We start from the raw sequence: 26,515 nt of genomic DNA on the forward strand, positions 1-26,515 counted from the left end.
TCAGCCAGAGCACACCACCTTCTGATTAAAGTGCTGCTTTCCTCTATATTTTGAGTCCTCTCAAATTTCATAGGCTTCTACAAGCTTGCTCCATGCAGAGCCCTATGCCAGGGTTTCAGGGTTAGAGATACAAATAGACTCAGTAATCAAGCAGCCCGTATCTTAGAGAAACATCTAAACTGATTGTTGTAATACAAGTGATGTACAATTAAGATTGCTCGCAGCTGCAGTAAACAAAAATCCCAATTTATAATGGCTTAAATTTATAGGAGGGACACGTAAATCTTCTCACACTGTAAGGTCTGGCAGTAAGCAGATGGGGTGTTATATCCCCACTTAACACGGCAGGGTCCTGTTGGCACTTCCTGGCTTGCCATTCCTTCTTCCTGTGCTGGGGTCAGGGAGGAAATGGAATTTCTCCTCAACCCTCATAAGTTCATAAGTTGAAGAGACAGATCCCTGTAACAAAAGATAGATTAACAAGAGAAAAACAAGCAAGTTTATTAACACAAGTAGTGCATGTCCCATGAGAGAAACCTCATGAATGGTAACTCAAAGCAGTGGCTTAGATAGCATCTTCAACAAAGAACAACAAATTCAAGGCAAGTGACAGGACAAAGGAAAAGGATTTTGAGTGTCTGCAGGGAGCAGCTTGGGCAGAAGATGAACAAATGGCAGGGCAGATAAAAATTAGTGAATAAAATTTGTTGATATCAGTTCCTCTGGTGTCATCTCAAGTTTGATGACGGTCAAAGCTGTCTTCAGTGGTTAGCTTTTGGTGGAGAGGTGGGCAGGATACCTTATGTGTTTGTCAATCATCTGTCTCCTGTTTTTAGGCAAACAGAGGGAGGGCAGAGAGCTCCCCTGTGTCTTCTTCATTGTCTTCAGCTCAGCAATTTTTCCTGCTTTTGGGGAGTCATGTTCTGGTCTCTCACTCTAGGTTTGACCTCATGCTAGTCACTCTACCTCATGAGATGCCTGCTTAGCTGCAGATGTGTTGTTTGTGTTAAAGGCAAGAAGAAACAAAGATTCCCCCAAACCAACTTCCCTCCAGGTTTCCACTTGTATCTCATCAGCCAGAGCTCTGTCATGTGGTCACTGCAACCTTCCCAGGAGGTGAGAAAAGGAACTGTGTAGCTTTCCTCTGCTCCATGGTAGGGACAGACAGGAGACAAGGGCAGGTGAGCAGATACTGGCCCTGAGGGGCTTGAAGACAGGTCAGAAAGATGAAAGGGAGCAGCATGTACAAAATCATGCAAGTGTGAAAGGGCAGGGGGTGTTCTGAGACCACGTCCTGGTTCTCTGATGCAGGCGCAGGCAAACATTGAGGCTGGACAAGTGGGCAGGGCTTGTTTGTGAGGGACACTGAGAGGACCTGCAGGATCTGCCCTTTAGCCTGTGGCCATGGGAAGTGATGCTGTGGGGGATGGACGGGTAGAACAACCCAAACTAAAACACAGCAGCGGTGATAGAGTAAAAGCAATGAATTCGGGAAATCATTCCAAAGTCAGTGGCTCTTGGTGCCATTTTTTTTCGTTTGAGACAGAGTCTCACTCTGTCACCCAGGCTGGAGTGCAGTGGCGTGATCTCGGCTCACTGCAACCACTGCCTCCTGGGCTTGAACGATTCTTCTGCCTCAGCCTCCTGAGTAGCTGGGACTACAGGCATGCGCCACCGCACCCGGCTAATTTTTTTTTTTTTTTTTTTTGCATTTTTAGTAGAGATGGGGTTTCACCATGGTGGCCAGGCTGGTCTCGAACTTTTGACCTCAGGTGATCCACCTGCCTTGGCCTCCCAAATCGCTGGTATACAGGCGTGAGCTGCCGCGCCCAGCCTCTTGGTGCCACTTTAATGTCAGTGATGAGGAAGGAGGAGTCAGGGAAGTAGAGCTGATCTCTGAGCCACAGCAGGTTTGAGGGGAGCTTGCTAGTTCAGTCATGCATATGTGGGGTTATAGGTGGCTATGGCACATCCACAGTGGTTAGGAGTAGAGGACTGGATTTGGTGAGAGAAGTGGGGACTTAGAGTATAAGTAAGGGACTTTGAGCAGAGAGTGGGGAGGCTGTGGGTACTAGTTGAAATAAAATGGCCAATGGGCATGTTCAGGGTGAGCAGCTGGTCCACTCACTACACTCTAACTGGAATCCATGTCTATGTATGAGCTCACGGTTTTGCATTTTCTTTCACAGTAAAACGTTTTCTGTGATGAGCTTCTATTGTGAGTGCAGCACTTTCCCTATGGTCAGTTCTCTTTAAACACTATACCTCCTCCCAGGCAGTGCTTCTCTTTATCTTATCCTCAGGCTGTGTTTCCTGTTGTTTCCTATTTACAGAAGTTAGAAGAAGAGAGATGGAGACTTGGACCTCATAAATGGGTGTGGGCTGCCCACCAGGTCTTAGACCAGGTTGGCAGGAGGAGCCAAAACTGCTTCACTTCTCCTTACTTAGTGCATGAATGTGGTAGGGCTGGATTCACTTATACCACCACTGGCAGCATCTCCAGACAGGGCAGCATTTAAATTCACCTAATTCCTGTCCACCCCTCTACCCAACCCCAAACCCAGCCTCCTGGTCATAGTCAACAAATAATATTTAGAATATGAAAACAGAAACAAAAACAAAAATGGTATAACAAAACAAAAATTACCCGGGGTCCCACAATTCTCAGACAACTGTTGCAGTTCACATTTCTTTGCAATAAAATTGCCACCCATTTCAGGAGGGTTCATGGTGCTTCTTAAACAGACCACTTACTGTCCTGGTCCATTTGAGGTTGCTGTAAGAGAATACCACTGGGTGATTTATAAAGAACAGAAATTTATTTCTCAAAGTTCTGGAGGCTGGGAAGTCCAAGATCAAGGTACCAACTTCTGATGAAGGCCTTCTTGCTGCATCCTCATATGGCAGAAGAGCAGAAGAGCGCTAGAATAAACCGACTCCCACAAGCCCTTTTTATAGCAGCTTTAACCTATTAATGAGGAAAGAGCCCTCATGGCTTACACACCACCCAGAAGGCCCCACCTCCCAACACTGTTGCACTGGGGATTCAGTTTCCAGGACGTGAATTGTGGGGGACACGGTCAGACCATAGTACCTACTAATTCATGTATTCAACTAATATTTGTTAAGCACATACTTCTGACTAAGCAGCTCTTAGCACTTAGGCATACAATGATAAACAAGACAAACAAGTTCCCTGTCCCCATTTTAGTTGAGAAGGCAATCAGTACATAATTCAATTAGATAGTAGTAGGGGCTGCAACAAATTGAAGCAGGATACTGAGCTTGAGCATGACTGGGGAGGGAGTGAGGCTATTTTAGGAAGGGTGACCAGAAAGCCTTCTCTTGGGACAGTGATATTGGTCTGAGGTCTGAGTGAAGAGAAGGTGCCAGTCTTGTGAGACTGAGTGCAGAAGGCATCAAACCAGGGGAACAGTGAGCACAAAGGCCCTGAGCTAGGATCTCAAGCTTTTTGAAGAGTAGACAGAAGGCCCTTCTGTCCAGAGGGATGTGGTAAGAGGAACAGTGGTAAGATATTTGGTCAAAGAGGTTGTTGGGGGCCAGATCTTGTAGAGTTCTGTAACCCATTTCAAGAAATTTAAGATTACATTCTATTTCCAGTATTTGCAATGGGAAATCATTGGAGGATTTTAATTTAAAAAGTAGACTGGGCAAGGTGGCTCACGTCGTAATCCTAGCACTTTGGGAGGCTGAGGTGGGTGGATCACAAGGTCAGGAGATCAAGACCATTCTGGCCAACATGGTGAAACCGCATCTCTACTAAAAATACAAAAAATTAGTTGGGTGTGGTGGCAGGCGCCTGTAGTCCCAGCTACTCAGGAGGCTGAAGCAGGAGAATTGCTGGAACTCAGAAGGCAGAGGTTGCAGTGAGCCGAGATCGTGCCACTGCACTCCAGCCTGGGCGACAGAGTGAGACTTTGTCTCCAAAAAAAAAAAAAAAAAGGAGAGATATGACATCATTTTTATTGTTAAAAGATAAGTCTATAGTGTTGTGTTGGGTTTAATGGTGACTCTAAAAAGATGGGTGCATACCCTAACCTCTGGAAACTGTGAATGTGGCCTTCTTTGGAAAAAGCATCCTTGTGGAAATAATTAAGTTAAGGATCTCCAGATAGGGTTGCCCTGGATTATCCAGATGGGCCCTAAATCCAATGAGAAGTATTCTTATACAAAACAGAAAAGGAGAAGAGACAGAGGGAGAAGGCATGTGGAGACAGAGGCAGAGATTGGAGTTATGCAGTCACAAGCCAAGGAAGCCTGGAGCCACTAGAAATTGGAAGAGGCAAGAAAGCCTTTTCCCCTACAGCCTTCAGAGGGAGCAAGGCACTGCTAGTACCTTTATTTCAGATTTTTGCCCTGCAGAAATCTTGAGACAATACATTTCTGTTGCTTTAAGCCACTAAGTTTATGGTAATTTGTACAGCAGCCACAGGAAACGAATACCAGTGTCTCATAGGCTTGGCATACATTAGGGGGTGGAGGATTGGAATCATGGGGGAAATAACAGAAGCTGATAAATTAATCCAAGAGAAAAATCATGTGGCTTGCATCAACGGCAGTGGGAATAGCGAGAAGTGCTCTATTTAGAATGTTCTGAAAGTAGAACCAACAGGATGTGCTGATAGATCAGATGTTGGAGACAAGGAAAAGAAAAAAAGCTTCTTGGTATTTGGTCTGAAGAACTAAACAGATTGCCTAATACTGTTACCTGAAATGAGGAAGACTAGGGGAGGGACAATTTGGGCTGAGGTTTTCAGGGTGAGAGGTGAGAGGTGATGGTGGGGATGGAGGTTGCCTAGGTCAAGACTTCTTTCATGGACGTATTGATTTTGAGATGCCTACATCACATTCAAGATGGAATTTTGAATAGGATGTCAGGTATGAATTTGGAGCTCAGAAAAGAGGTGAAGGTCAGTAAGTTAGGAGTCATTTGTGTGTCGATCCGTGAATCTCAGCCTTAGCTCTATAATGGAGTCTCTTGAAGAGCTTTCCAAAAAAAGATACCCATACTTGTGCTCCATCCTGGACTGATTAAGATGAAATCTCTGAAGTATTTAAGAACTCTCCAGGTGAGGCTAGGGGCAGCCAGGGTGGAAAAACCACAGATGTAAGCACAGTATTTAAAGGCATGGGTCTGGACGGAATCACGCAGGGAGAGCTGCCTAGAGGATAAGATGCTGCTAATATGTCACAGGTAGACCAGACTGATCCTCCTCAGCTCTCAAGGTGGCCGCAGTTTTAGTGTTGGCACCATTATTATTATTATTATTATTTTGGTAGGCCATGAGGTGAAAGAGATAGGAAAAGCTGAGTGCAGGGAGTGAGAGCAGATGGAAGGTCTGAAGGCCGAGTCCTGGAGGGTTCTAATGTGGTGGGGTCACCAAGAAGAAAGAAGCAACATGGGAAACAGACAGAAATTCTTGAACTGGGAGGTAGCAGTGAAAATGTGGCATGTGTGAAGCCAGAGGAAGAAAGTGTTTCAGGCAGAACAGGGGACTCAGTTTAGTCAAGTGGTCCTTAGAAGTTGAGAAAGATGAGGATAGAATTAATTCAGGGATTTGTGAAGATAGAAGCCACTGGTGGCCTTGAGACGACAGACCTGTTTGAGAAGAGTGGCTTGGATGGAAGCTCACATTGAACCAGCTGAGGGGAAGCGAGTGCATTTTGAGCCCATAGATCTTCCCACCTAACTCGAAGCAGTGAGTGACGCCTCTTATTGGCACATTGCTTCTGCTATTTCCCCTTAAAATCTGGCATTTCTGAGAGTTAGAAAATTTTATTCAAAATGACTTTATTGAACCAGATATTTAATCTTCTGGAATGTAGTACATGGATCCACTTATTAATGTGTCAGTTTTATAAACGGCATGTCATCTGTGCTTCTGTTTCTTTCCTCTAAATCGTTTTCTTCTGACTTTGTTCCAGATGAAATCCTCTTGGTATTTTCCTGGGTGTGTGTGATTGTTTAGCATTGCTAGCCATTCATCTTGAGAGGTTGTTCTGGTTTAATGAATCACAGCTGCTTCAGACATGAATGTCAGTGGTGCTGTCAAACCTCATTGCCTAGTATGTAGTTGGGGCTCAGGAAACATGAGTTGAAGAAACTTAGGGTGAAAGTAACCCTGTGGTGGACACTGCAGCTGCCTTGGGGAGGGTGAGGTGAATGTTTTGAGGTTCCTTCAGAGGAGGGCACAGGAGCCATGGCTGTGGATTGGAGAGTTTCCGCCCTTTACCAACTCCTGTCCTTGTTACCTGCTCATCCTCTGTTCAGTCCTCGGTGCTCTCCTTAGGGCCTCACGATGCTCAACAGGGAGGGAGGGCTGCCTTGTCATTTAAGTTTTGGCTATGAATTGTCTGCTCCACTCTGGCCCTCTGCTCTGGAAGGATCCTGGTGCATCCATGGTAGTTAACAGGATGTTGGAAGTTGGATTCAGCAGGTGTGGGTGAGCTCCTGTAGCCTTAGTGAAATTGCGTTTTCTGGAGCACTGCACACCAGGAACAGGTTGGTAAGACCAGGAGGTGCTCCCTGGTCTGCACCCCTCCAGCCTGGCAGATGAGCCTGGGCTCTTCCAAGAATTCTGTTCCATGTTGCACAAGAGCTGACAGCTGATTTACTTTAAATCTCTGCAAACTGTACTGAGGAAAAAACCCCAAGTATATTCTCCTCCATCCATTTGGCCCCTGTGCTTTTGAATTGCTTATAGCCTGGGAGTTTGTGCTCTCAAAGAACATTCCAAACATTTAATTCTTCCATCTGAAGATATTATGGAATCATCACAGATTTGGAGGGTTTCAAATTAAGAAATCACATTTGACTATTCTTTAATGTTTTGTAAGTGCCATACCTCTGTATTCTAATTCATTTTCTGTTTATGTGGTAAGGTATACTTGTAGTACTGTCTCTATAAAAGCAGAATTTTAAGGAGTAAAGAAAATCTAGAACTTCCTACTGAGGTTGTCCAAATGAAAAACTGTGTTCCTATGTCCATATTTCCAAGCCTCAACTTTTTAACTTTTTATTATGGTTATTTTCAAACATATGCAAAATAAGAGAGAATTAGATAACAAATACACAGTGCATACACAAGCCAGCTGTCAACTGTCTGAATCCTGCCATCCTTGTTTCATCCATCCCACATACCTCACCCACTTTCTTTTTATTTTTTTCTGGCATGTCAGTACATTTTTTTTTTAACCATGAGATGCTGTAGTAACATGGTCCCAAACTCTCCATGGGTTATAATAACAAAGGTCTCTTGCTTGCTTGCTTGCTTGCTTGCTTGCTTTTTTTTTTTTTTTCTTGAGACAGAGTCTCACTCTGTCACCCAGGCTGGAGTGCAGTGGTGTGATCTTGGTTCACTGGGCAACCTCCACCTCCTAGGTTCAAGCCATTCTCCTGCCTCAGCCTCTTGAGTAGCTGGGATTACAGACGCGCACCACCACACCCGGCTGATTTTTGTATTTTTAGTAGAGATGGGGTTTCACCATGTTGGCCAGGCTGGTCTCAAACTCCTAACCTCAGGTGATCCACCTGTCTTGGCCCCCCAAAGTGCTGGGATTACAGGCGTGAACCACCATGCCTGGCCAACAAAGGTCTATTTCTTGCTCAAGTCACATGTCCTTTGTGGGTACAGGGGCCCTTGCTCCATACCTTCTTTATTCTGGGACCAAGCTGGAGAGATGAGTCTCTATCTGTGGAAGACCTTGGAAGACCTCACTCAGGGTTGTTCTGAAAGGGATCTCACATGGATTGAGCCATAACCTAGAGCCAAGAGAAGCCAAATTTGCTAGGAGAAGGTCCTGTCAGCATAGTCAGACACTTAGGAGGAGTAAAAAGGTGTATTTTTCTGCATAGATGGTGTGATCACATTTTTTTCAATTAATCTGCACCCTAGGGACAAAGAGTTAACATTTGAATTTTTCTAAGTAAGAATCTACTCCTCAGGGAAAGTTAGCATTTGAAAGACTCTAACTAGAAATCCACTTTCCAGAGGCTGTCTCAGCAAGTGCTTAAGTATCTAGACTAGAAATTCCCTTCATAAGCATGAGGAGTGCTGGAAGTGATTTTTCATTGGTGAAATGGGTGGTTTTCAAGTTATGTAGATGGACTGGAGATATTTTTCCTCTACTCTTGCATGAAGAAATATGTCTTAATGTAGATAGACTGGAGATATTTCCTCTACTCTTGCATGAAGAAATATGTCTTAATCCCTTTGGATTGCTATAACAAATTACCTTAGACTGAGTAATTTATAAAGAATACATTTGTTTCTTCTGGTTCTGGAGGCTGGGAAGTCCAAGATCAAGGTACTAGAAGCTTTGGTGTCTGATAAGGGCTTGCTCTCTGCTGGTGCCTTGTTGCATCCTCATGTGGTGGAAGGGGCAAATAGGCTCCCTCTGCCCTCTGATATAAGGGCACTAATCTCATTCATGAGGGCAGAATCCTTATGACCTAATCACCTCCCAAAGGCCCTACCTTTTAATACTATTGCATTGGGGATTAGGCTTTAACATATGAATTTGGAAGTTGGGGGAACACAAACATTCAGACTGTAGCAGGGAATGAAATCTTTGGGCACCCAGCAAATGGATATCTTTAAGAACAGGATTCTAGGTCTAGAACACCATCCTCTTCTGTGTTCTGCCACTAAATGATGGGTCCTGAGGGTTTTATCTCCTGATTTGGTTAGAAGATTGTTGAATCTGGCTGTGAGAGCCTTTCAAGTGCCTAAAGGAGAGAGCTTGAACTTCCCTGAGCGTACACCAGGTGATGTGACACTTTCTTGTCCTTGTAATATGCCACCTAGAAGAGAACTTTTAGGAGAGGAGACCTACAGTTCTCACCAACCTTTAATCATTAGAATTTACCAGCATCTACTGATAAGAATGTGATCTTGGTGAGCAGCTATCATAGTGGGTCAGTTTGCAATGAGGGGAGCAAGAATTTGAGAGAGCGCATTTGGATTTTTCTGTTGGGGAGTCATTGTAGTCATTGTAAACTACAGAGTGGCCACACAGTTCCTCTATATCAGATTGATTCCCAAGCACTGTTGTTAAGTCTTTAATTACTGTCAGGGACCACTTTAATAACATCTGTTAGTGTGGAAGAAGGTCTCTTGAAGGACTTGGGGAATATTAAAATGTGTGCAGAGAACAGAGGGGAGCATATAGTTCATTTGTAACTAGTATAGCTAGGAAGAGTGTGGCCAATATGAAAGGGTGTGCCTATTGTGGAGATAATTCAATTAGTTTTTTCTTTCCACAGCAATAGAAAAGTTTACCTTCATGGTACTTCCTATGTGCAGCATCTGTACTAAATGTTTTACATGGATTGTTTCATTTAATCCTCATAACACCTGCGTGAGATAGGAAATAGTCTTCACATTTGACAGATGAGGAAACTAAGGCATCAAATTTTTCAGGGCGACATAGCTAATAAGAAGCAGAACCAGGATTCAAATTTAGCAAATATGATTCCTCAGCCTGTTCCCCTAAATAAAGTCTTTCGAACAATAGAAAAAAAAAAACAAACTGTTGACTTCATTTCAAGAGTGTCTTCCTCCAAAAGATATAGAGATTCCCACCAAGGCAAAATGGACACCATGTTTTCCTCCCGGGGGCACCAGAAGCCTTAGCAAGTGGCTGTTCTGAGTTCCTGTGAATGGAGGCGCAGAGGTTTGGTTTGATTCTACAGAGCATCTAGGGTTCCCGGATCCCTTTACATAATATGAGAATTTAGGACTACTTTGCTTTCTAGTCTCAGTTAAGCTTTGGGACCAAGCAAGAGCTATATTGATTACCTGCAGGTTTGGAGTGTGGAAATTCAGCATCAAGTAAATGGTGTGTCTTCTTGTCATCCAGCATTTGCCCCCATTACCTTTGCAATCTGTCTTCCATTGGGCAAAGTGCACCAACTGTTCTTGAAGGAAAAGAAATCTAATCCTGAGTTGCCTGCACAGCATCTACGCCCCAGCGAAAAATACCTACAGCACGAATTTAAAAACCTCATTCTAAAAGTGCATTACTGAAAAGGCTTCATAGTATAATAACTTTTAAACCTAAGGGTAGTGATGGCTGCAGGATAATTATGTCAAACCTGAAAGCAAACCCAGAGGAGGTGGCATGTGGAAGAAATACCACTTTGGTTAATAGATTTGCAACCTCGTTTAAAATATTGAGGCTTTAGGAAAAACTAGATTTATCCTCTCTGTTAGCTTCTTTATCTAATCTTCACTCTGTTGTCCTGTTGTTAAAATTTCTAAGAAATGGTAAAGAAAGTGAGAGGGGAAAATATCAAAAAGAAAGAAAAAGGGGCATACTAGAACATAGTTTATGATTCTTCCTTTGCTATTCTGTTTTATGCAATAATCAGGGTCAGGTTTCTAACTCTCTCTTCAAATGTCCCAGATAGAAAGGTGGGTCTGTGTTTGATAGACAGGCAGATGGGAGCAGGACGTGTGCAGTGTGCTGACTCCTACACAGAAGTGGAGGTAGGTGCTGTCAAATGCATGGCAGCAGGAGCTGGTGTGAGAACGCCAGGGCACGTTGATGGCATTGCCTCATCTCTGGCAGGCTGCTGTCTCCTACAAGATGTTTATGTGGATTACATTCACATGAGGTTGTATAAACCCTCTTATTCCTATTCTCATGGAATTGGGAACAGGAAGACAAGGGATGACCTGGACATTTCATCTAGATTAGACCAAAGGTGAACAAAGGTGATGAGGCAACAAAGGTAGCCTTTACCTGAGAGTAACCCCAAGGCAGAGGCCACCATGAGTTAAAAGCAAACAGGGCCAAGCAACAATCAGGCTCAGATCCAGGAAGGACTGGACAGGTGTTCTGAAGCTGTAGCCTAATTCTTACTGAAGGCCGTGGGATCATGGAGGCTGAGACCTGTTTTTCCTGGGAGCTCCTGCTTGGGTGGGTTAGATCTTTGGTTGTTGTCTTAGGTCCATTCTATCTCAGAGTAACCCTTTATTCTGGAAACATCCAGGGATTTCTTTCTCCAGCTTTTATTTTCTACATTGGCCATCACCCCTCTTTGATTTTTCCTTGTTCTTCCTTACCGCTACCCCTGAGGCCAGACATAATAGATTGATAAACCCATGGTTCAAATCCTGCCCCCATCATGCATCTGCTTTCAGATCTTTGGAAAACTATTTAACCCCCTAGTCTCTTTATTTGTAAAATAGGGATATGCATGCTTATCTGAAAGAGCTGATGTGAAGATTAAAGGAGGTCATGCCTTTAAAGCATAACATACCAAATGCTTTCCTTTCATTTTCTCATTGGAATGCTCTTCACAGGTCTGGAGTGAGGGGGAACAAGAGTTAACAAGTAACAAACATGGGGGTGATTTAAAGGTTTCAGGAGCTCATGCTGTTCATGCCATAACTATCCATAGACCACATTCCCTGACTTTTTCCTAAATGCTTTCAAGCACGTCTCCCCTATAGCTATCCAGTACACTGGATGCTTCCTGGTTTGGTTACTAGAACAAGCTCCTCAGGGTTGGGTTGGGACTGTTTCTAGGCCATGCTGGTGGACATGCCTTTGCAGAGTTTGGCTCTGGTCACACACTCCTTCCGTATTATCTTTTTATTCTGATGCTTTGACATCTTGGGCTTTGCTGACCCTGAAGGAACTGCCCTTCCCAGGGCTGGCCAATTCCTAAGGATAGTAAAGGACTCACCTGTGAGCATGCCTTTCCTATGCAAACTGAACACTCTGGAGCCCCATCCCCCAGCCATCTTCTTTATCAGGCTTTCACATTCTGAGCCACTAATGCTCTGCCTCAGTCACCCCAGAGCCTGGTACCAGACAACTGGGACAACTCCTATATTCCAAAGCTTGCTGAAATGATTCAAACTAGCTAACCCTAAACCTGCTTATGCTGCTTCACCCATTTATTCCTGCAGAAACCACAGTAAAGTTCCCCCCTTGATTCCTTTGTGTCCTGACCAACTGATGTTTCCCTAGGTGCCCTCTCAGCATGGCATGGCATGCCCCACTTTTGAAACCTGAACAAGCTGTCTTTTCAATTGCAGATATCCCCTGGTCTGTTGGCCTCACTATACCCAGATAATAATAAAACTTACATTTCGAAACCTCTTCCCTGACTGATGGTTAATTGTTGTGTCAACTTGACTGGGCTAGAGGATGCCCAGGTAGCTGGTAAAACATTACATCTGGGTGCATCTGTGAGGGTATTTCTGGAAGAGATTAGCATTTGAATCAGTAGACTGAGTAGAGAAGATCTATCCTCACCAAGGTGGGTAGGCGTTATCTAATTCATGAAGGGCCTGAATAGAACAAAAAGGGAGAGAAAGGGCTATTTGTCTTTTGTTGAGTTGAGACTTCTGTCTTCTCCTGACCTTGGACTGGGAGTTATGTCATTGGCCTCCATGGTTCTCAGGCCTTCAAACTTGGGCAGAATTGCACCACTGGCTTTCCTGGTTCTTCTGCTTGCAGATGGCATGCGAAGGGACTTGCTGGCTTCCGTAATTGGATAAGCCAATTCCCATAATAAATCTCTTCTTATATATCTATATATATCCTATTGCTTCTGTTTCTTCAGAGAGTCCTGACAAATATAAAGATTGATACCAAGAAGTGGGAGTGCTTCTAATGAATACCAAAAAATGTGGAAGTGGCTTTGGAAATGAGTAATGGGTAGAAACTGGAAAGAGTTCGGAGGTGCACACTAGAAAAAGCCTACGTTGCTGTGAATTGACCTTTAAAGGTGATTCTGGTGAAGGCTCAGAAAGAAAAGAGGAGAGCTATAAAGAAAGCCTTAATCCTCCTAGAAAATACCTAAGTGATCGTGAACAGAACGTTGGCAGAAATATGGGTAATAAAGGCCAGTCTGATAAGGTCTCAGAGGGAAATGAGGACTATGTTATTGGACAATGGAGAAAAGGCCATCGGGGTCGGGGGGAAAGGGAAGGGAGAGCATCAGGACAAATACCTAATGCATGCAGGGCTTAAAACCTAGATGACAGGTTGATAGATGCAGTAAACCACATGTATACCTGTGTAACAAACCTGCACGTTCAGCACATATATCCCAGAACTTAAAGTAAAAGAAAAAAAATTTTTTTAAAAAGTGTCAGAGAACTTGGCTGAATTGTGCCTGTATTCCAGTGTTTTGCAGAAGGTAGAGCAGTGAACACTGAAATTACATATTTGGATAAGGAAATTTCTAAGCAAAGTGTGAAAGTTGTGGCTTGGCTTCTCTTGACAGCCTACATTAAAATGTGAAAGGAGAGAAAAGATTTAAAGACAGAATTGTTAATCAAAAAGAAGCAGCACTTAAAGATTTGGAAAATTCTCACCCTAGCCATATTATGGAGAATGAGATAACGGGTACAGTGGTTCATGCCTGTAGTCCTAACTGTTAGAGAAGTGGAGGCAGGAGGATCCCTTAAACCCAGGAGTTTGAGACTTGTCTGAGTAACATAGTGAGAGTCCATCTCTTAAAAATAAATAAATAAATGAGAAGGCACATTGGGAAAGAACACCAAGGGTGTGGCCAAATGACCATCTGATAAGGAGATTAGTCAACCAAGTGGAACCTATTGCTCAAGGTGATTCAGAAGTAATTGGGGCTGCCACCTCCATCACAGCTCCAGTGTGCAAAAGCTTGAGCAGACAAGCATGGGACCTCCACAGAGAGCCCTTACTAGAGCAACATCCAGGATAGCCGAGTGGTAGGACCACCCCAGCAGCCCCAGACCTGTAGAGTCAAAGACACGATTCTAGCTCTTGGAGCCACAAGGGCACAGAGCAACCTTTGGGGAGGGCCACCACCCCCATGGGTTGGGAAAGCAGGACCACAGCCCTAGTGGGCCTGGGGGACAGAGCATTGAGCCAAAGAAGATTATTCTCCAGACACAATTTTGGACTTTGCTTGGGACCTATCCTTTCTTCTTTTCTTTCTTTCTATTCTTTTCTTTCTTTTGAAATGGAAATGTCTATTCTATGCCTGTCCCACCATTGTCTTTTGGAAGCCCCTTGACTTGTTTAATTTCACAGGGTCACAGCTGGAGGGGAAATTGCCTCAGAATGAATCATACCTTGCGTCTCACCCGTATATGATGTAGGTGCTGTTTAAATGAGACTTTGGACTACAGACCTTCAAGTAGATACTGGAATGAGTTAAGATTTTTGGAACCATTGGAATGGACTGAATGCATTTTGCGTGTGAGAAGGACATGAAATTTTGGGATGCCAGGGGTAGAATGTTATGGTCTGAGTGTTTGTGTCTCTCCCAAATTTATATGTTGAAATCCTAACCCCCACCCTCTCAAGGTGATGGTATCAGGAGGTAGAGCCTTTGGGAGGTGATTAGGTTATGAGGGTGGAGGCCTCGTGAATGAGACTCGTGCCTTTATAAAAGAGACATAAGAGGGACTCCTTCCTCCTTCTGCCTTGTGAGATTAGAGTGAGAAGTCTATGAGGAAGCAGCCCTCACCAGACACTGAATCTGCTGGTGCCTTGATCAGAGACTTCCCAGCCACTAAAACTGTGAGAAATACATTTCTGTTGTTTATAAGCCTGTGGTATTCTTTTGTAGCAGCTTGAACAGACTAAGATACCCTTGGATGAGGAGCAACTGAGGTAACAAGTGGGAAAAAAAAAACTGCTCCAATGCCAAGGGCATACTAGACAGCTCTTTAACTTATGCTTGGTGGTTGCTTCTCATCATTTTCAGTTCATCGTAAAGCATTCTACTTTTGTGGATTTCAAGTCCCTAGGAAAGGATGCTGAAGGAAACAACAGTTTTGTGAGACCATCAGTAATTGTAATGTTGACACCTCTGCATTCAAATGGGTTACAGGATTAAACAAGTGTCATCCAAAGGACCATCAGGATGGCTAGATAACAGAAAAGAGAGTTTCACTGGCAATACTGGTTTACAAACCTGGAAGAGAGAGTCTCCGGTGTGAACTGAAAATGCTCTCTCTGAAGAACAAAGAGAAGGTTAGAGGTTTTATAAAAAGGAGAAATGTTGCATATTGCTCATTGAGAAGTTTCACTGGCACCAGTAAGGTTTTGAGGAGCTGGCAGGCTTCAACTGATAAGTGAGGGTGGTGCGTAAACCCAGTCTGAGAGTTGCAGCAGGTCGTCTCAGTAGTCGTTAGACAAAACTGGTTTCGGGTTACTGCAGGCAGTGTCAGCTGCCAGGCCTGCAGAAAATTATGTTTTTTGGAGCAATGTTCTTTACCCTGAGTGCTTTTTCCCCTTGGCTTATTGATTCTGTCTTTGTTGGGTATGACAAGAATGACCCATTTCATGTGATCAGCTTTCACACAAGGGTGACAAAGCTTCAATTATTTATTTCTTTATTATTTATTTATTTAATTTGGGACAGAGTCTCTCTTGTCGTCTAGGCTGGAGTGCAGTGGTGCATGATCATGGCTCACTGCAGCCTCAACCTCCCAGCCTCAAGTGATCCTCCCACCTCAGCCTCCTGAATAGCTGGGACTACTGGCACATGCCACCATGCCCAGCTAATTTATTTAGGTTTTGTATAGACAGAGCTCACTATGTTGACTAGGGTGATCTTGAGCTCCTGGCCTCAAGCGATCCTCTCACCTCAGTCTCCCAAAGTGCTGGGATTACAGGTGTGAGTCACCATGCCCAGCCCAAAGCTTCGTTTTAAGTCTCTTTTATTTACTTTTTTTGGTCCTAGTCATAACACATTGTAAGTATACTCTGTTAGAGAATTAGATAGCATGTTGTTTTTTAAGTCTTTTCTAATTAATCTGTTCATGTAATTTAGTAAGAAAATATTAAAGAGGAATCTTGCCCGAGAGATGGCCAGTACTGAGTAAGAAGCCCATTTGGTTTGTGCCTGGGAGGATGGGCAGTGAGAATGAGTGAGGATGAGTTTAATTTAGCTTTGGTGAGAGGGGGACAAATCCACCTTTTCACAAGAGCTGCTTTCTCATCGCTTTTTGTCCCCCTTCATCTGCAACCCCCGCAACCAAGGCAGTGTCAGTAAATTTTGGGATGGAAAAGCCTTAGGTAGGATTCTTATGTTTTTGAAATGTGACTGCTTGGAATTGGGGGAAAGCTGTATTAAAACTGTGAAGCAATGTGGTTATTACCCATATCCAGTAGTGGGTCATGTTCCTATGCTACGATGATCTGCCCGCAGTAACCTAGCAAGACATCAAATCGCAGTGTTCAGTAGATGGTACCGTTGAACAAGCCAAGCCATATTGTCTGCAGGGATCTGAGATGATAAAGAGATTATTACAGAATTTATTTTCATAAGGAACTGTGTAATTACGATGATTAGCCAAAGAAAGAAAGAAAGAGAGAGAGAAAAAGAAAGAAAAGAAAAGAAAGAAAAAGGAAAGAAGAAAGAAAAGAAAGAGAGAGAAAGAAAGAGAGAGAGAGAGAGAAAGAAAGAGAGAGAGAGAGAAAGACAGCCTGGTCTGTTACCTATGCTGTCCTACTATAGCATTTAATATCTTACTGCAAATTTTACTAAGTTATAACTTAAAAGTGTTAACTTTTTTTTTTTTTATCACTTTGACAAACTTAGCCTCCTACAGCAGAAGGTGACTGATCAAAAGCTGGACTGTAAACCAGGTACTCACCAGCTTAGACAGAATGGAGAAAAGGAGTATAAAGAATTTGAATAATTGTATGTAACATACATGTTTCTTTTGAAATTTCAGTTTTAGGAAGCAAGGCATGATGAGATGATCTTCATTTGTGAGAGTATGCAGAGGGTGGTGTGAAAAGACATGGCAGGGATCCATATTTTTTAAATGGACGGAAAAACAGTTCTAAAAATATGAAAAAATAAGGACAAATAATCATAATTTAAATTCTCAAGCTAAGAAAGGTTCAACACATTTCAAAGTTAAATTGTAAACAGTGTTAGGGAAAAGAAACCATATAGAAATGGGACAACAGGGATCCATTAGAGTTGGATATCATTCATTTACTAGTTTGAGGGGCAAAATAAATAATTATATGTGTTTTAAAATCATAGAGAATGAACTCTGAAAATGTTTAATGCTTAGAAAAGAAAGCATGTATAATAGAAATTTTAATTTGGCCAAATTGCTTACTTTCAAATTAGAAAATTCGATTTTTTGATTGCGTAATTTTGGACATATAATTAATAAGCAGGTAGATTAAAAGGAAAAACTACATATTAAGCAAAAATCATCTAACAAAAACAGTTCCTTATATAAAAGACTGTATGCTAACTCCTAGATGCCAAGAGAGAAAATGAGACTACATGAGACTACAGTCAAGCGTCACCTAACGACAGGGATACGTTCTGAGAAATGCATCCTTAGGTGTTTTTGTCATTGTGTGAACAACGTAGAGTGTACAAACCTGAATGCTATAGCATATTGCTCTAGGTTACAAACTTGTATATCATGTTACCGTACTGAAGACTGTAGGCAAGTGTAACACATGGTATTTGGGTATCTAAATATATCCAAACCTAGAAATGATACAGTAAAAATACAGTATAAAAGATTTTTTTTAAATGGGACACCTGTATGAGACACTTAGCATGAATGGGGCTTGCAGGAATTGAAGTTGCTCTGGGTGAGTGAGTAAGTGGTGAGTGAATGTGATGGCCTCGGAGATTACTGTTCACTACTGTAGACTTTCTAGACACTGGACACTTAGGCTAAGTTCAGTTATTTAAAATTGTTTTCTTTCTTCAATTTATTTTCTTTCTTTAATTTATTATATTAATCTTAGCTTTTGTCACTTGTTTACTTTATAAACTTTTTAATGTTTTTAATTTTGATTCTTTCGTGATAACGTTTAACTTAAAACACGAACATATTCTACTGCTGAAAAAATATTTCCTTTATATTCTTATTTGGTAAGCTTTATTTTTAAATTTTCAGTTTTTTTTTACTTTTTAGATTTTTTTGTTAAAAACTAAGACATGAACACACACACTAGCCTAGGCCTACACAGGGTCAGGATCTTCCACCTGCACATCTGTCCCACTGGAAGGTCTTCAGGGGCAGTAACACGCATGGAGCTGTCATTTCCTATGATAACAATGCTTTCTTCTGAATTCCTCCTGAAGGACTTTCCTGAAGCTGGTTTACATTTGACATTTTTTTATTTTAAATATTTTTTATTAAAAAAAATGTCAAATGTAAACCAGCTTCAGGCAAGTCCTGTAGAAGGAATACAATCTAAAATAATGATAAAAATTAGTAAAAAATTGTAACTATATAAACCAGTAACAGTCATTTATTATCATTGTCAATATATATACATACACTATAATCGTATGTGCTATACTTTTATGCAAATAGCAGCCCAGGAGGTTTGTTTACACCAGCATCACCACAGACACTTGGGGAATGCATCGCCTTATGATGTTACCATGGCTACGACATTGCTAGGGGATGGGAGTTTTTCAGGTCTGGTATAATCTGATGGGACCACTGTCATATATGTGGCCCATTATTGACTGAAACGTCGTTATGTGGTACATTGACTATACTGCCGGCAAGCTCCTATTTAAGTAAACAAACACAATAAACACAAACAAACATGAGAAGTCCAGAAGAAAGGCCAAGGATGATAAGAGAACCTTCTTAGGAAAAGGAAGCTACATCAGGGCAAGGGGCCAGTTCTCACCTGGAAGACACAGTACTGCACATTGCAGCCAGATGAGTGCCATTTGAACATACACCACACAGGCACTGTGTGCGTGTACCCCCTGGGAATGGCCTCTGCCAGGAGCTAGTGGGTTGTTAGAGCTTTAGGGGAGTTATTTTTAACTTTCTGCTAATAAGCTCTATTTTGAGCCAAAAATTTGTGTAGTGCGTAAGGCTAGCAAAGAATATCAGAGATTGTATGGCCCATTCTGTTATACTCTTCTTACCAGTGACTCAGAGGACCTGGCGAGGCTGTCTTTGACTTGTTTCTAACAGTGAATAATTGGAAACACTCTAAATGTCCTTCCATTGGGGGGTGGATAAAATAAGTTATGGTGCTAGTATAGAGTAGAATATTGTGTTTAAAGAACAGGGAGCTTTTCATGTTTCAAAATGGAGCCATCTCCAGGATATACTGTTAAAAGAAAACTCCTAACAGTAACCTCTGGAGAGAACTAGATTTGAAGAGGACATGAGTAGTCAAGGGGACATTTGCTGCATCAGTGTTGTTTGAATATTTTACAATGAAAATATACTTATGTATTGAGTAATTTAGAATCATAATGTACAATTTCGATTTCTACTTTTACCTGATATTTACGTTAATGTCTTTAGAATATAACTCATTCTTTGGGCTGGTGGACATCCTATCTTACTTAGCTGGTATCTCTGCAATTAGATATTTATTTATAAACAGGGATTCCTTGAGAGTTATCATTTACATTAAATAGTTAAATAGGAAGATAAGCATTTTATCAGAATTTAGTTTATGCTTGTATCACTGGTATTAATTATTGCCACAGAAACTCTACTTTTGAAGGTCACCACTAATTTGTTATGTTTCATGTTTGTTTGTCACAATTTAGGGACAGTCTTTATTGATGACCTTACTATTTACCGTAGAAGTTCATCTATGTGGCTCCAAACTCTATTTCAAGAATATGAAAGGCATGTAGATTATGCCTACGTTCTCAGACCCTTGATAGATGTTTTGCTGACCCACCTCCTGATATCTGTAGAGTTACCCTAGGCTCCACCTTCCACCAACCAGTTCTGTGTGTGAGTTGCACGGTCCTTTGTTCATTACTAAACGTTGTTTTTGCGCTCTCCTGTCCTCTCATTTCAGTCTCACTATCTTAGAATCAACTTCATGGAACCACAGGAAAGACATCATTGTTCTTCTTTTGCAGGTAGCGAGTAACACCACCCTCTCACTGAGAGCACCTAAGAAATAATGTTAGGACTTGAGTTGACTTTTGATGCATCCATGTCCTTTGTATCATATAATATATCTGGAGTGGTAGAGTACAAAGATTATGGGCTCAACTTGTTATTTGTATGACTTTGAGCAAATTGTCTAAACTCTCAAATACTCAGTCTTTTTATTTATAGAGTAGAAATCACAACTCTAGGATTTGGAAATTGTTATGAAGATTCACAATTATTCTGCATACACTACAGCTTATACACATATGGCAAGTAGCAAGGTGTGGCTGTTTTTATTGAGTGTTTTGAGCCCGTTTTCCTCCTTTCCAGAACCTACCTCCTCAGACTGATGGATGCATGATGAGTTCCCCTTGCCTAAGTTATTATTTCTAACTGTTCTTTCACTGCGCTGCCATTTTTAGTGGAAACTTCATTGCAAAAAGTGCAAGGTTCTCATCTGTGGCACTTGAGTTGTTTGCTGGCTCCCCTGGCTTTCAGGTGTGGTGTATTAATTTAGTCCTTCTCTCAGATGTCCACTGTAAGGTAAAGAATTGATGCCATGTCCCAATTAGGAATGCCATTGCCTCTCTGTCTTTGCTTGTTAGCAAGAAACCATTCATGAATGAGTAGAAACAACAATAAGTGTTTAGAAAAGTATTAAATGAATGAGGCAGTAAAAAGTGATCCCAAGAAAATCCTAGACCACTTGCACCTGCCATGACTTGTTACCTCTGTGACCTCTTACCATCTGTGCCTCCTTGGTCGTGTGTATTGACTGTAGCCCACTTTCATTCTGTCAGCATTTCTCTTCAGTCTATTCAGAGCTCCCTTGAGCCTTCTCTCTCTGGCAAACTTCTTTTTATAACATAAGCAAAATAACGGAAGATGTACGTTCCTTGTTGTGTGCATGGCATGGATGGGAAGGATGAACAGAGTTTATCCGTGAAAAGTATGGCTGTCAAAAAAGGGAATTATGAAGACCTGTTGTATGCAAGATATCTTGAAGTTAACTTTTTAAAAATATGAAACAACTTATTTCCAGCAAAGTGCAAAATGAAAATCACGGAAAAAGTCAACCTGACCTGAAGCTTATTCATCACCGTGCAATGAGTTTCACCATACAGTGAGTTTCTGACCCATGTGACACTGAAGTCACTAACAGCACCGGTGTTACGGTTCACTGTAGATTGGACAGCACTGTGTTTGGGGATCCTGGAGAAATTTAAAGTAGGAGAGGATGTGGTCTACCTCCAGGGCCACACAGTCCAGCGGGAAAGAGATAATTAATAAGCTGAAGTCGAGGACTGCAAAGTAAATTCTGTTTTACAGAGGGGGAAACATTGCGACTGATTTCAGTATCTCTGCTGAGGTGGAGAGGCTGAGGTTCTTCTTTCGTAGCTGCTGCTGCTCCTGCTTCTTCTTCTTCTCCCTCTTCTTCTTCTTCTTCTTCTTCTTCTTCTTCTTCTTCTTCTTCTTCTTCTTCTTCTTCTTCTTCTTCTTCTCCTCCTCCTCCTCCTCCTCTTCCTCTTCTTCTTCTTCTTTTTGCATGTATCAAGCTAACTTAATGGAGAATGTATACATTGTTCCATATCATACTAAATAATGCAAATAAGTGATACTGTTACAGACTCAGGGTCACAACTTGGGGCCATTGTAAGCTACACCTTTCTCAAAAGCATCTGGTGTATGTGAAGAAGTTGCATATCAGTGACTTGCTCTGATGTACTCAATAGGAGCCCACAAAGGTTCTCTGTCTTGGCCCTCATTAAGGAGCATTTAAATACCAGAAAAATCTAGCGAAGCATAGCCCCTGATTGGATATTAGCCAGCATAGTGTCAGGGCCGTTGTAATTAGAGTAGCCAGATGGGAAGGCAAATTTAGTAGGGGATTGTCATCATTACAACCACCCATTATACGTATACTCATACATGCCTCACAGACGCAAGCTCATAACAGGAAACCCAGCAGTTGTGGAGTCGGAGGCTAGAATACAAGAACATTAGTGAGTGAGAGCTTTGCCTCAGGATTATAACTAATTTTGAGGTCAGTTTTTTCAGCAGTCTTTGTTATGTTCAATCTTTTGGTTCCAAAAATTATGTGATGACTGGCCTTAGAAAAATGTAACCCAAGTAAGCCTGGTCTATTAACATTTTGCTAAATTCTTCGTGGTTTGTAATGGAGTTAAATATGATTATAAGATTTAAAAATATGAATTTTGCTTCATGATCTATCTGAAGGTTCAATTGACTGGACTTGAGTAAATTATTCACGACTTCATTAAAATTCAATAGGACTGAAAGTTTCCGTCAGATGCATTAAGCCGTCTACTGCAAACGAAGCGCTGTGTTGTAGTTGGTGCAGAGGATGGTTTACTCAATGTGGCCTGTGCTAAGTGTATGGAATGCAAATGAGATGTAAATTTTATATTTTACTTTCCATTACCAAAAAATTATTTATGTACACATCAGGAGAGGAAAATTACTTTCAGTAAGGATCTGCGTGGTGGTGATTTTTAATCTCTTAGTTGGAATATATAATATTTTTATAGTACTAGCATAAAAATGCCATTACTGCAGAGAGAGGTCTTAGAGTCTTATAATGATTATCTTTATTGCTTGGAGATAACATTTTAGTAAATGAGATTTAGTTAACATTCTAATGAAAAGAGCTATCATAATTTGAGAGAAAATTCCTAAGCTAAAATATTTTTAAACTAGAAGTTTGTTTACTTTTTTTTCTCTACTAGAACCTAAATTATGTAATTTATTGCAACAGATGGTATGGAAAATTTGGATTGTGTGTTACAGTTTTAGTAAAGCTGATTTATAAAAATTTATAAAAAGGCTACCAAAAAAAGTAATAAAATCATAGACTTAAAGGCCTTCGTGGAGTCCAACTGACTCAGCTGATCTTATGTTTTCTCGACAAAATCAGTGCCAAAGCTAAATTCATCTCTTGCAGTTTCTGTTTGACCTTCTGGTCATGTGAGCACTGTTATTAATATCTCCTAACACTTTCAGTCACAAGCTGGTAACTACATTTGCGAATCGCTTTCCAGTTGGCTTTTTTTGGGGGGTGGGGGTGGGGACAGAGTCTCGCTGTGTCACCCAGGCTGGAGTGCAATGGCGCGATCTCAGCTCACTGCAAGCTCCGCCTCACGGGTTCAAACAATTCTCCGGTCTCAGCCTCCCAAGTAGCTGGGATTACAGGTGCCCGCTACCATGCCCGTCTAATTTTTGTATTTTTAGTAGAGATGGGGTTTCACCATGTTGGCCAGGCTAGTCTCAAACTCCTGACCTCGTGATCCGCCCGCCTCGCCCTCCCAAAGTCCTGGGATTATAGGGGTGAGCCGCCGTGCCCAGCCTTCAGTTGGCTTTTTTATGGTTAAGTAAAGTTCCATTTTTCAGATTCTATTTCCAGATCTCTGCAATCATTGGATCATCCCTCCTTGGTGCCTCGCTGAAGTTGTAGCTCCCATTAGTTCAGGTGGTTCTGTGATATCAGCTGCTTTCCTCAGAACGAGTCTCATTCTTCCTTCACATATTTTTTTTTCTCAAAATGAAACATTCAGAGGCTCCTGCTTCCATATGTAGCATGAACATTATTTGGCACCATCCTTCATGTTATTCTCAAGGCACTCTCCAACTTGCCCATTTCCCTCTTTCAATATCATGCCCAAAATTAGTCACCGCATTCCAGGAGCAGTTGGGTGTGCAGGGACCAGATGGATTCAGGAGCCAACACTCAGAACAAGAGTAGTTCTTAACCATTTGAGGACATGTACCCCTTGTGAGAATCAAAGCCCTGGAATCTCTCCATGGGAAGGTGGATGTACAGTCTCAGAGGATTCCTGGGCCTTGCTGTAGTTCATTCATAAACTGTGTACCTTCTGGGACAGTGGGTCAAGAACCCTGCCTCTGCCGTGGTGAGGCCGTACATGGAATGATCAAGGAAGCTTTTTAATAACCACATACACTTGTATAAGCCTTAAGTATAAGGCAGAGAATTTGGGGGATTTGCAACTAAGGAGTTTGTTTATTTTTAAGCTGAGTGTATTTTAGAGATCAGATTTTGAAACTACTTTTCAATTATAATCACCTATGTGGATTTTTCTCAGAATCCAATTTCATTTAAAAAAATGTATTTAGCTGGCTTTTTCCTGAATTGACTTGTTCAGACATGTTAGTTCTTTTAAGATGAAGTGCTCATGAGATTTTAAAAATAGCCACCAGGCCCCATGCCCAGGTGGGTTCTCTGTTGGCGTTGGTTGGATGAAGAGTCGCCTGATTAGCTAGATTTGGGAAAAACTTCAACCAGGTAGAAAGTAAAACAGACATGTGTTTCAACCGCTGGTCCTAATGTAATTTTTTCGATGTTTGTGGAATTTATGACATCTTTGAAAATACAGAAATGACCGGGGGTGGGTGGGAGAAATGTGTCAGTTTATGAATGTGCCACTTAACCGGATAACTGGGCAAAATATTTTACAAGAAGTATTCTCATGAGTGGTATAGAGTAAGAGATAACCACGTCCATGCACATTTGTGCCTTTCCATAGTGTCACACTTTTACTGATGCTATTTCAGTCACAAAAGCCAGGAGCTGCATGGAATTCCAAGGAGGGAATTCTCCCTAGTACCTTCTGTTCACTCGGTAGTCAGAGCTGCAGGCACACAAGCCACTTCACAAGTCAATTGTATTGCAAACCATACATAATAGTATATTTAATCAATAGATAAGTGTTACAGATCAAACATTTCACAACAAACAAAGTAACATATAACATCAAGAGAAAAGGGACAAGAAGAAGGGTTAACAAACCAGTCAAGGGAGACTGGGAGAGCAACAAAGACCCAAAGAATCCCCTGGTCGGGGCCAGGCAAGTGGTCCACAGGTTTTGCAACGAAGAGTCTTCAGTGGGGGCAGAGCCTTCCCAGCAAATGCCAAGTGCTAATCACAATTGACAGCAAGGCAGTGTCAGTTGAGATGGCCGTTTTGAGCTACCGATGTCCTGCTCTTTTTACGGCCACAGAGTCCTCTGGCGAGGACTGATAGTGACAGAATGTGCTTGTTTTTGCCCTTATCTGGTTGGATGCAGACTTTATTTATTAAGCATAACATCTTGTCCATGTTGGCAAAGTGCCCTATGAAATGTAAGATGGAGTCTTTTTCTAAGATGGAGTTACTCATGTCAAGGGTGCTGTATACAAGTGCTTGATCCTGTGACATGGCATGCTTTAATCTTCATTTTTCTTCTGCTTTTTGATATCTCTATCTTCATTGATTCTACTCCACCCTCTTACTGGACTCATATTATCTTGGTTCTATTCACACACCTTTATTTGTCAGTCATTCCTGTTAGAACATTCTGAGTAGTTTGGGAGGTGAGTGTAGACTGAGGTTTACACACTAATGAGGATCCTTGGGGAAAGTGAACTGAAGGGGTGGAGGGGATAGACTGGCCCTGGTGAAGTGGGTAGCCTCGGATGAGTTTTTCCTGATGGTCTAAGATGAGTGTGGGCCTTAGCTTCTTAGCACACAGAACTTGTATTTGAGCCTGATAGTGAATTCAAGACCAGAGACCCTGATGTGTTGGAATTGCTAGTTGGATTTGACAAAGAATGGTGGATTTTCAAACTTATGGTGACCACTGTTGAATTTTACTGGGACATGACAATTATACTAGAGCCCCTAAAGTGGCAGACCTGAAGTCTCGCTGTTCTCTTTGGTTTGAGGGGAATAAGGGCAGATGATAGGCATATATTGTTTAAAAACGTGTTTGCCACTTTGTCTCTTCCTCTTCGCCTCAGTGACCTTGTTCTCCTTGCAGGTTATGGCCACACCGTGCCCTTGTCAGATGGGGGTAAGGCCTTCTGCATCATCTACTCCGTCATTGGCATTCCCTTTACCCTCCTGTTCCTGACGGCTGTGGTCCAGCGCATCACCGTGCACGTCACCCGCAGGCCGGTCCTCTACTTCCACATCCGCTGGGGCTTCTCCAAGCAGGTGGTGGCCATCGTCCACGCCGTGCTCCTTGGGTTTGTCACAGTGTCCTGCTTCTTCTTCATCCCGGCCGCTGTCTTCTCAGTCCTGGAGGATGACTGGAACTTCCTGGAATCCTTTTATTTTTGTTTTATTTCCCTGAGCACCATTGGCCTGGGGGATTATGTGCCTGGGGAAGGCTACAATCAAAAATTCAGAGAACTCTATAAGATTGGGATCACGTGTGAGTATTACAGCTCCCTGGCTCCTCCTTCTGTCTCCTTTATTTTATTTTATTTTTTTTTTTTTTGAGCCCAGCTCTCACTCTGTTGCCCAGGTTGGAGTGCAGTGGCGCGATCTTGGCTCACTGCAACCTCTGCCTTCTGGGTTCAAGGGATTCTCTGCATCAGCCTTCCAAGTAGCTGGGCTTACAGGCTTCTGTCTCTATTTTGCCATTGAAAGCTCCACTTCACCTCCCAATGAGGGGTCATTCATAAAAGCACTGATTGCTTTCTTCTCATTGAGAAGTTTTCTGAATTTACCACCTTCTCAACCATTTCATTTTATGATTTCCTTCAAAACTCTTTATGCAAAAATCTGATTACTGAGATTTTTTCACAACACCTTAAAATTACAG

General features: G+C 42.1%; 1 protein-coding gene across 1 annotated transcript in view; it reads left to right on the plus strand.

Moving 5' to 3' along the window:
- KCNK1 (potassium two pore domain channel subfamily K member 1) overlaps window positions 1-26,515 on the plus strand; it is a 61,720-nt gene that overhangs the window by 27,040 nt on the left and 8,165 nt on the right. The window contains exon 2 of the mRNA XM_031001026.3: window positions 25,727-26,122. Within this exon, the coding sequence (XP_030856886.1) occupies window positions 25,727-26,122 (396 nt within the window). The remainder of the gene's footprint in view (window positions 1-25,726; window positions 26,123-26,515) is intronic.

This window comes from Gorilla gorilla, chromosome 1 (genome assembly GCF_029281585.2).
Source record: "Gorilla gorilla gorilla isolate KB3781 chromosome 1, NHGRI_mGorGor1-v2.1_pri, whole genome shotgun sequence".
Lineage (NCBI taxonomy): Eukaryota > Metazoa > Chordata > Mammalia > Primates > Hominidae > Gorilla > Gorilla gorilla.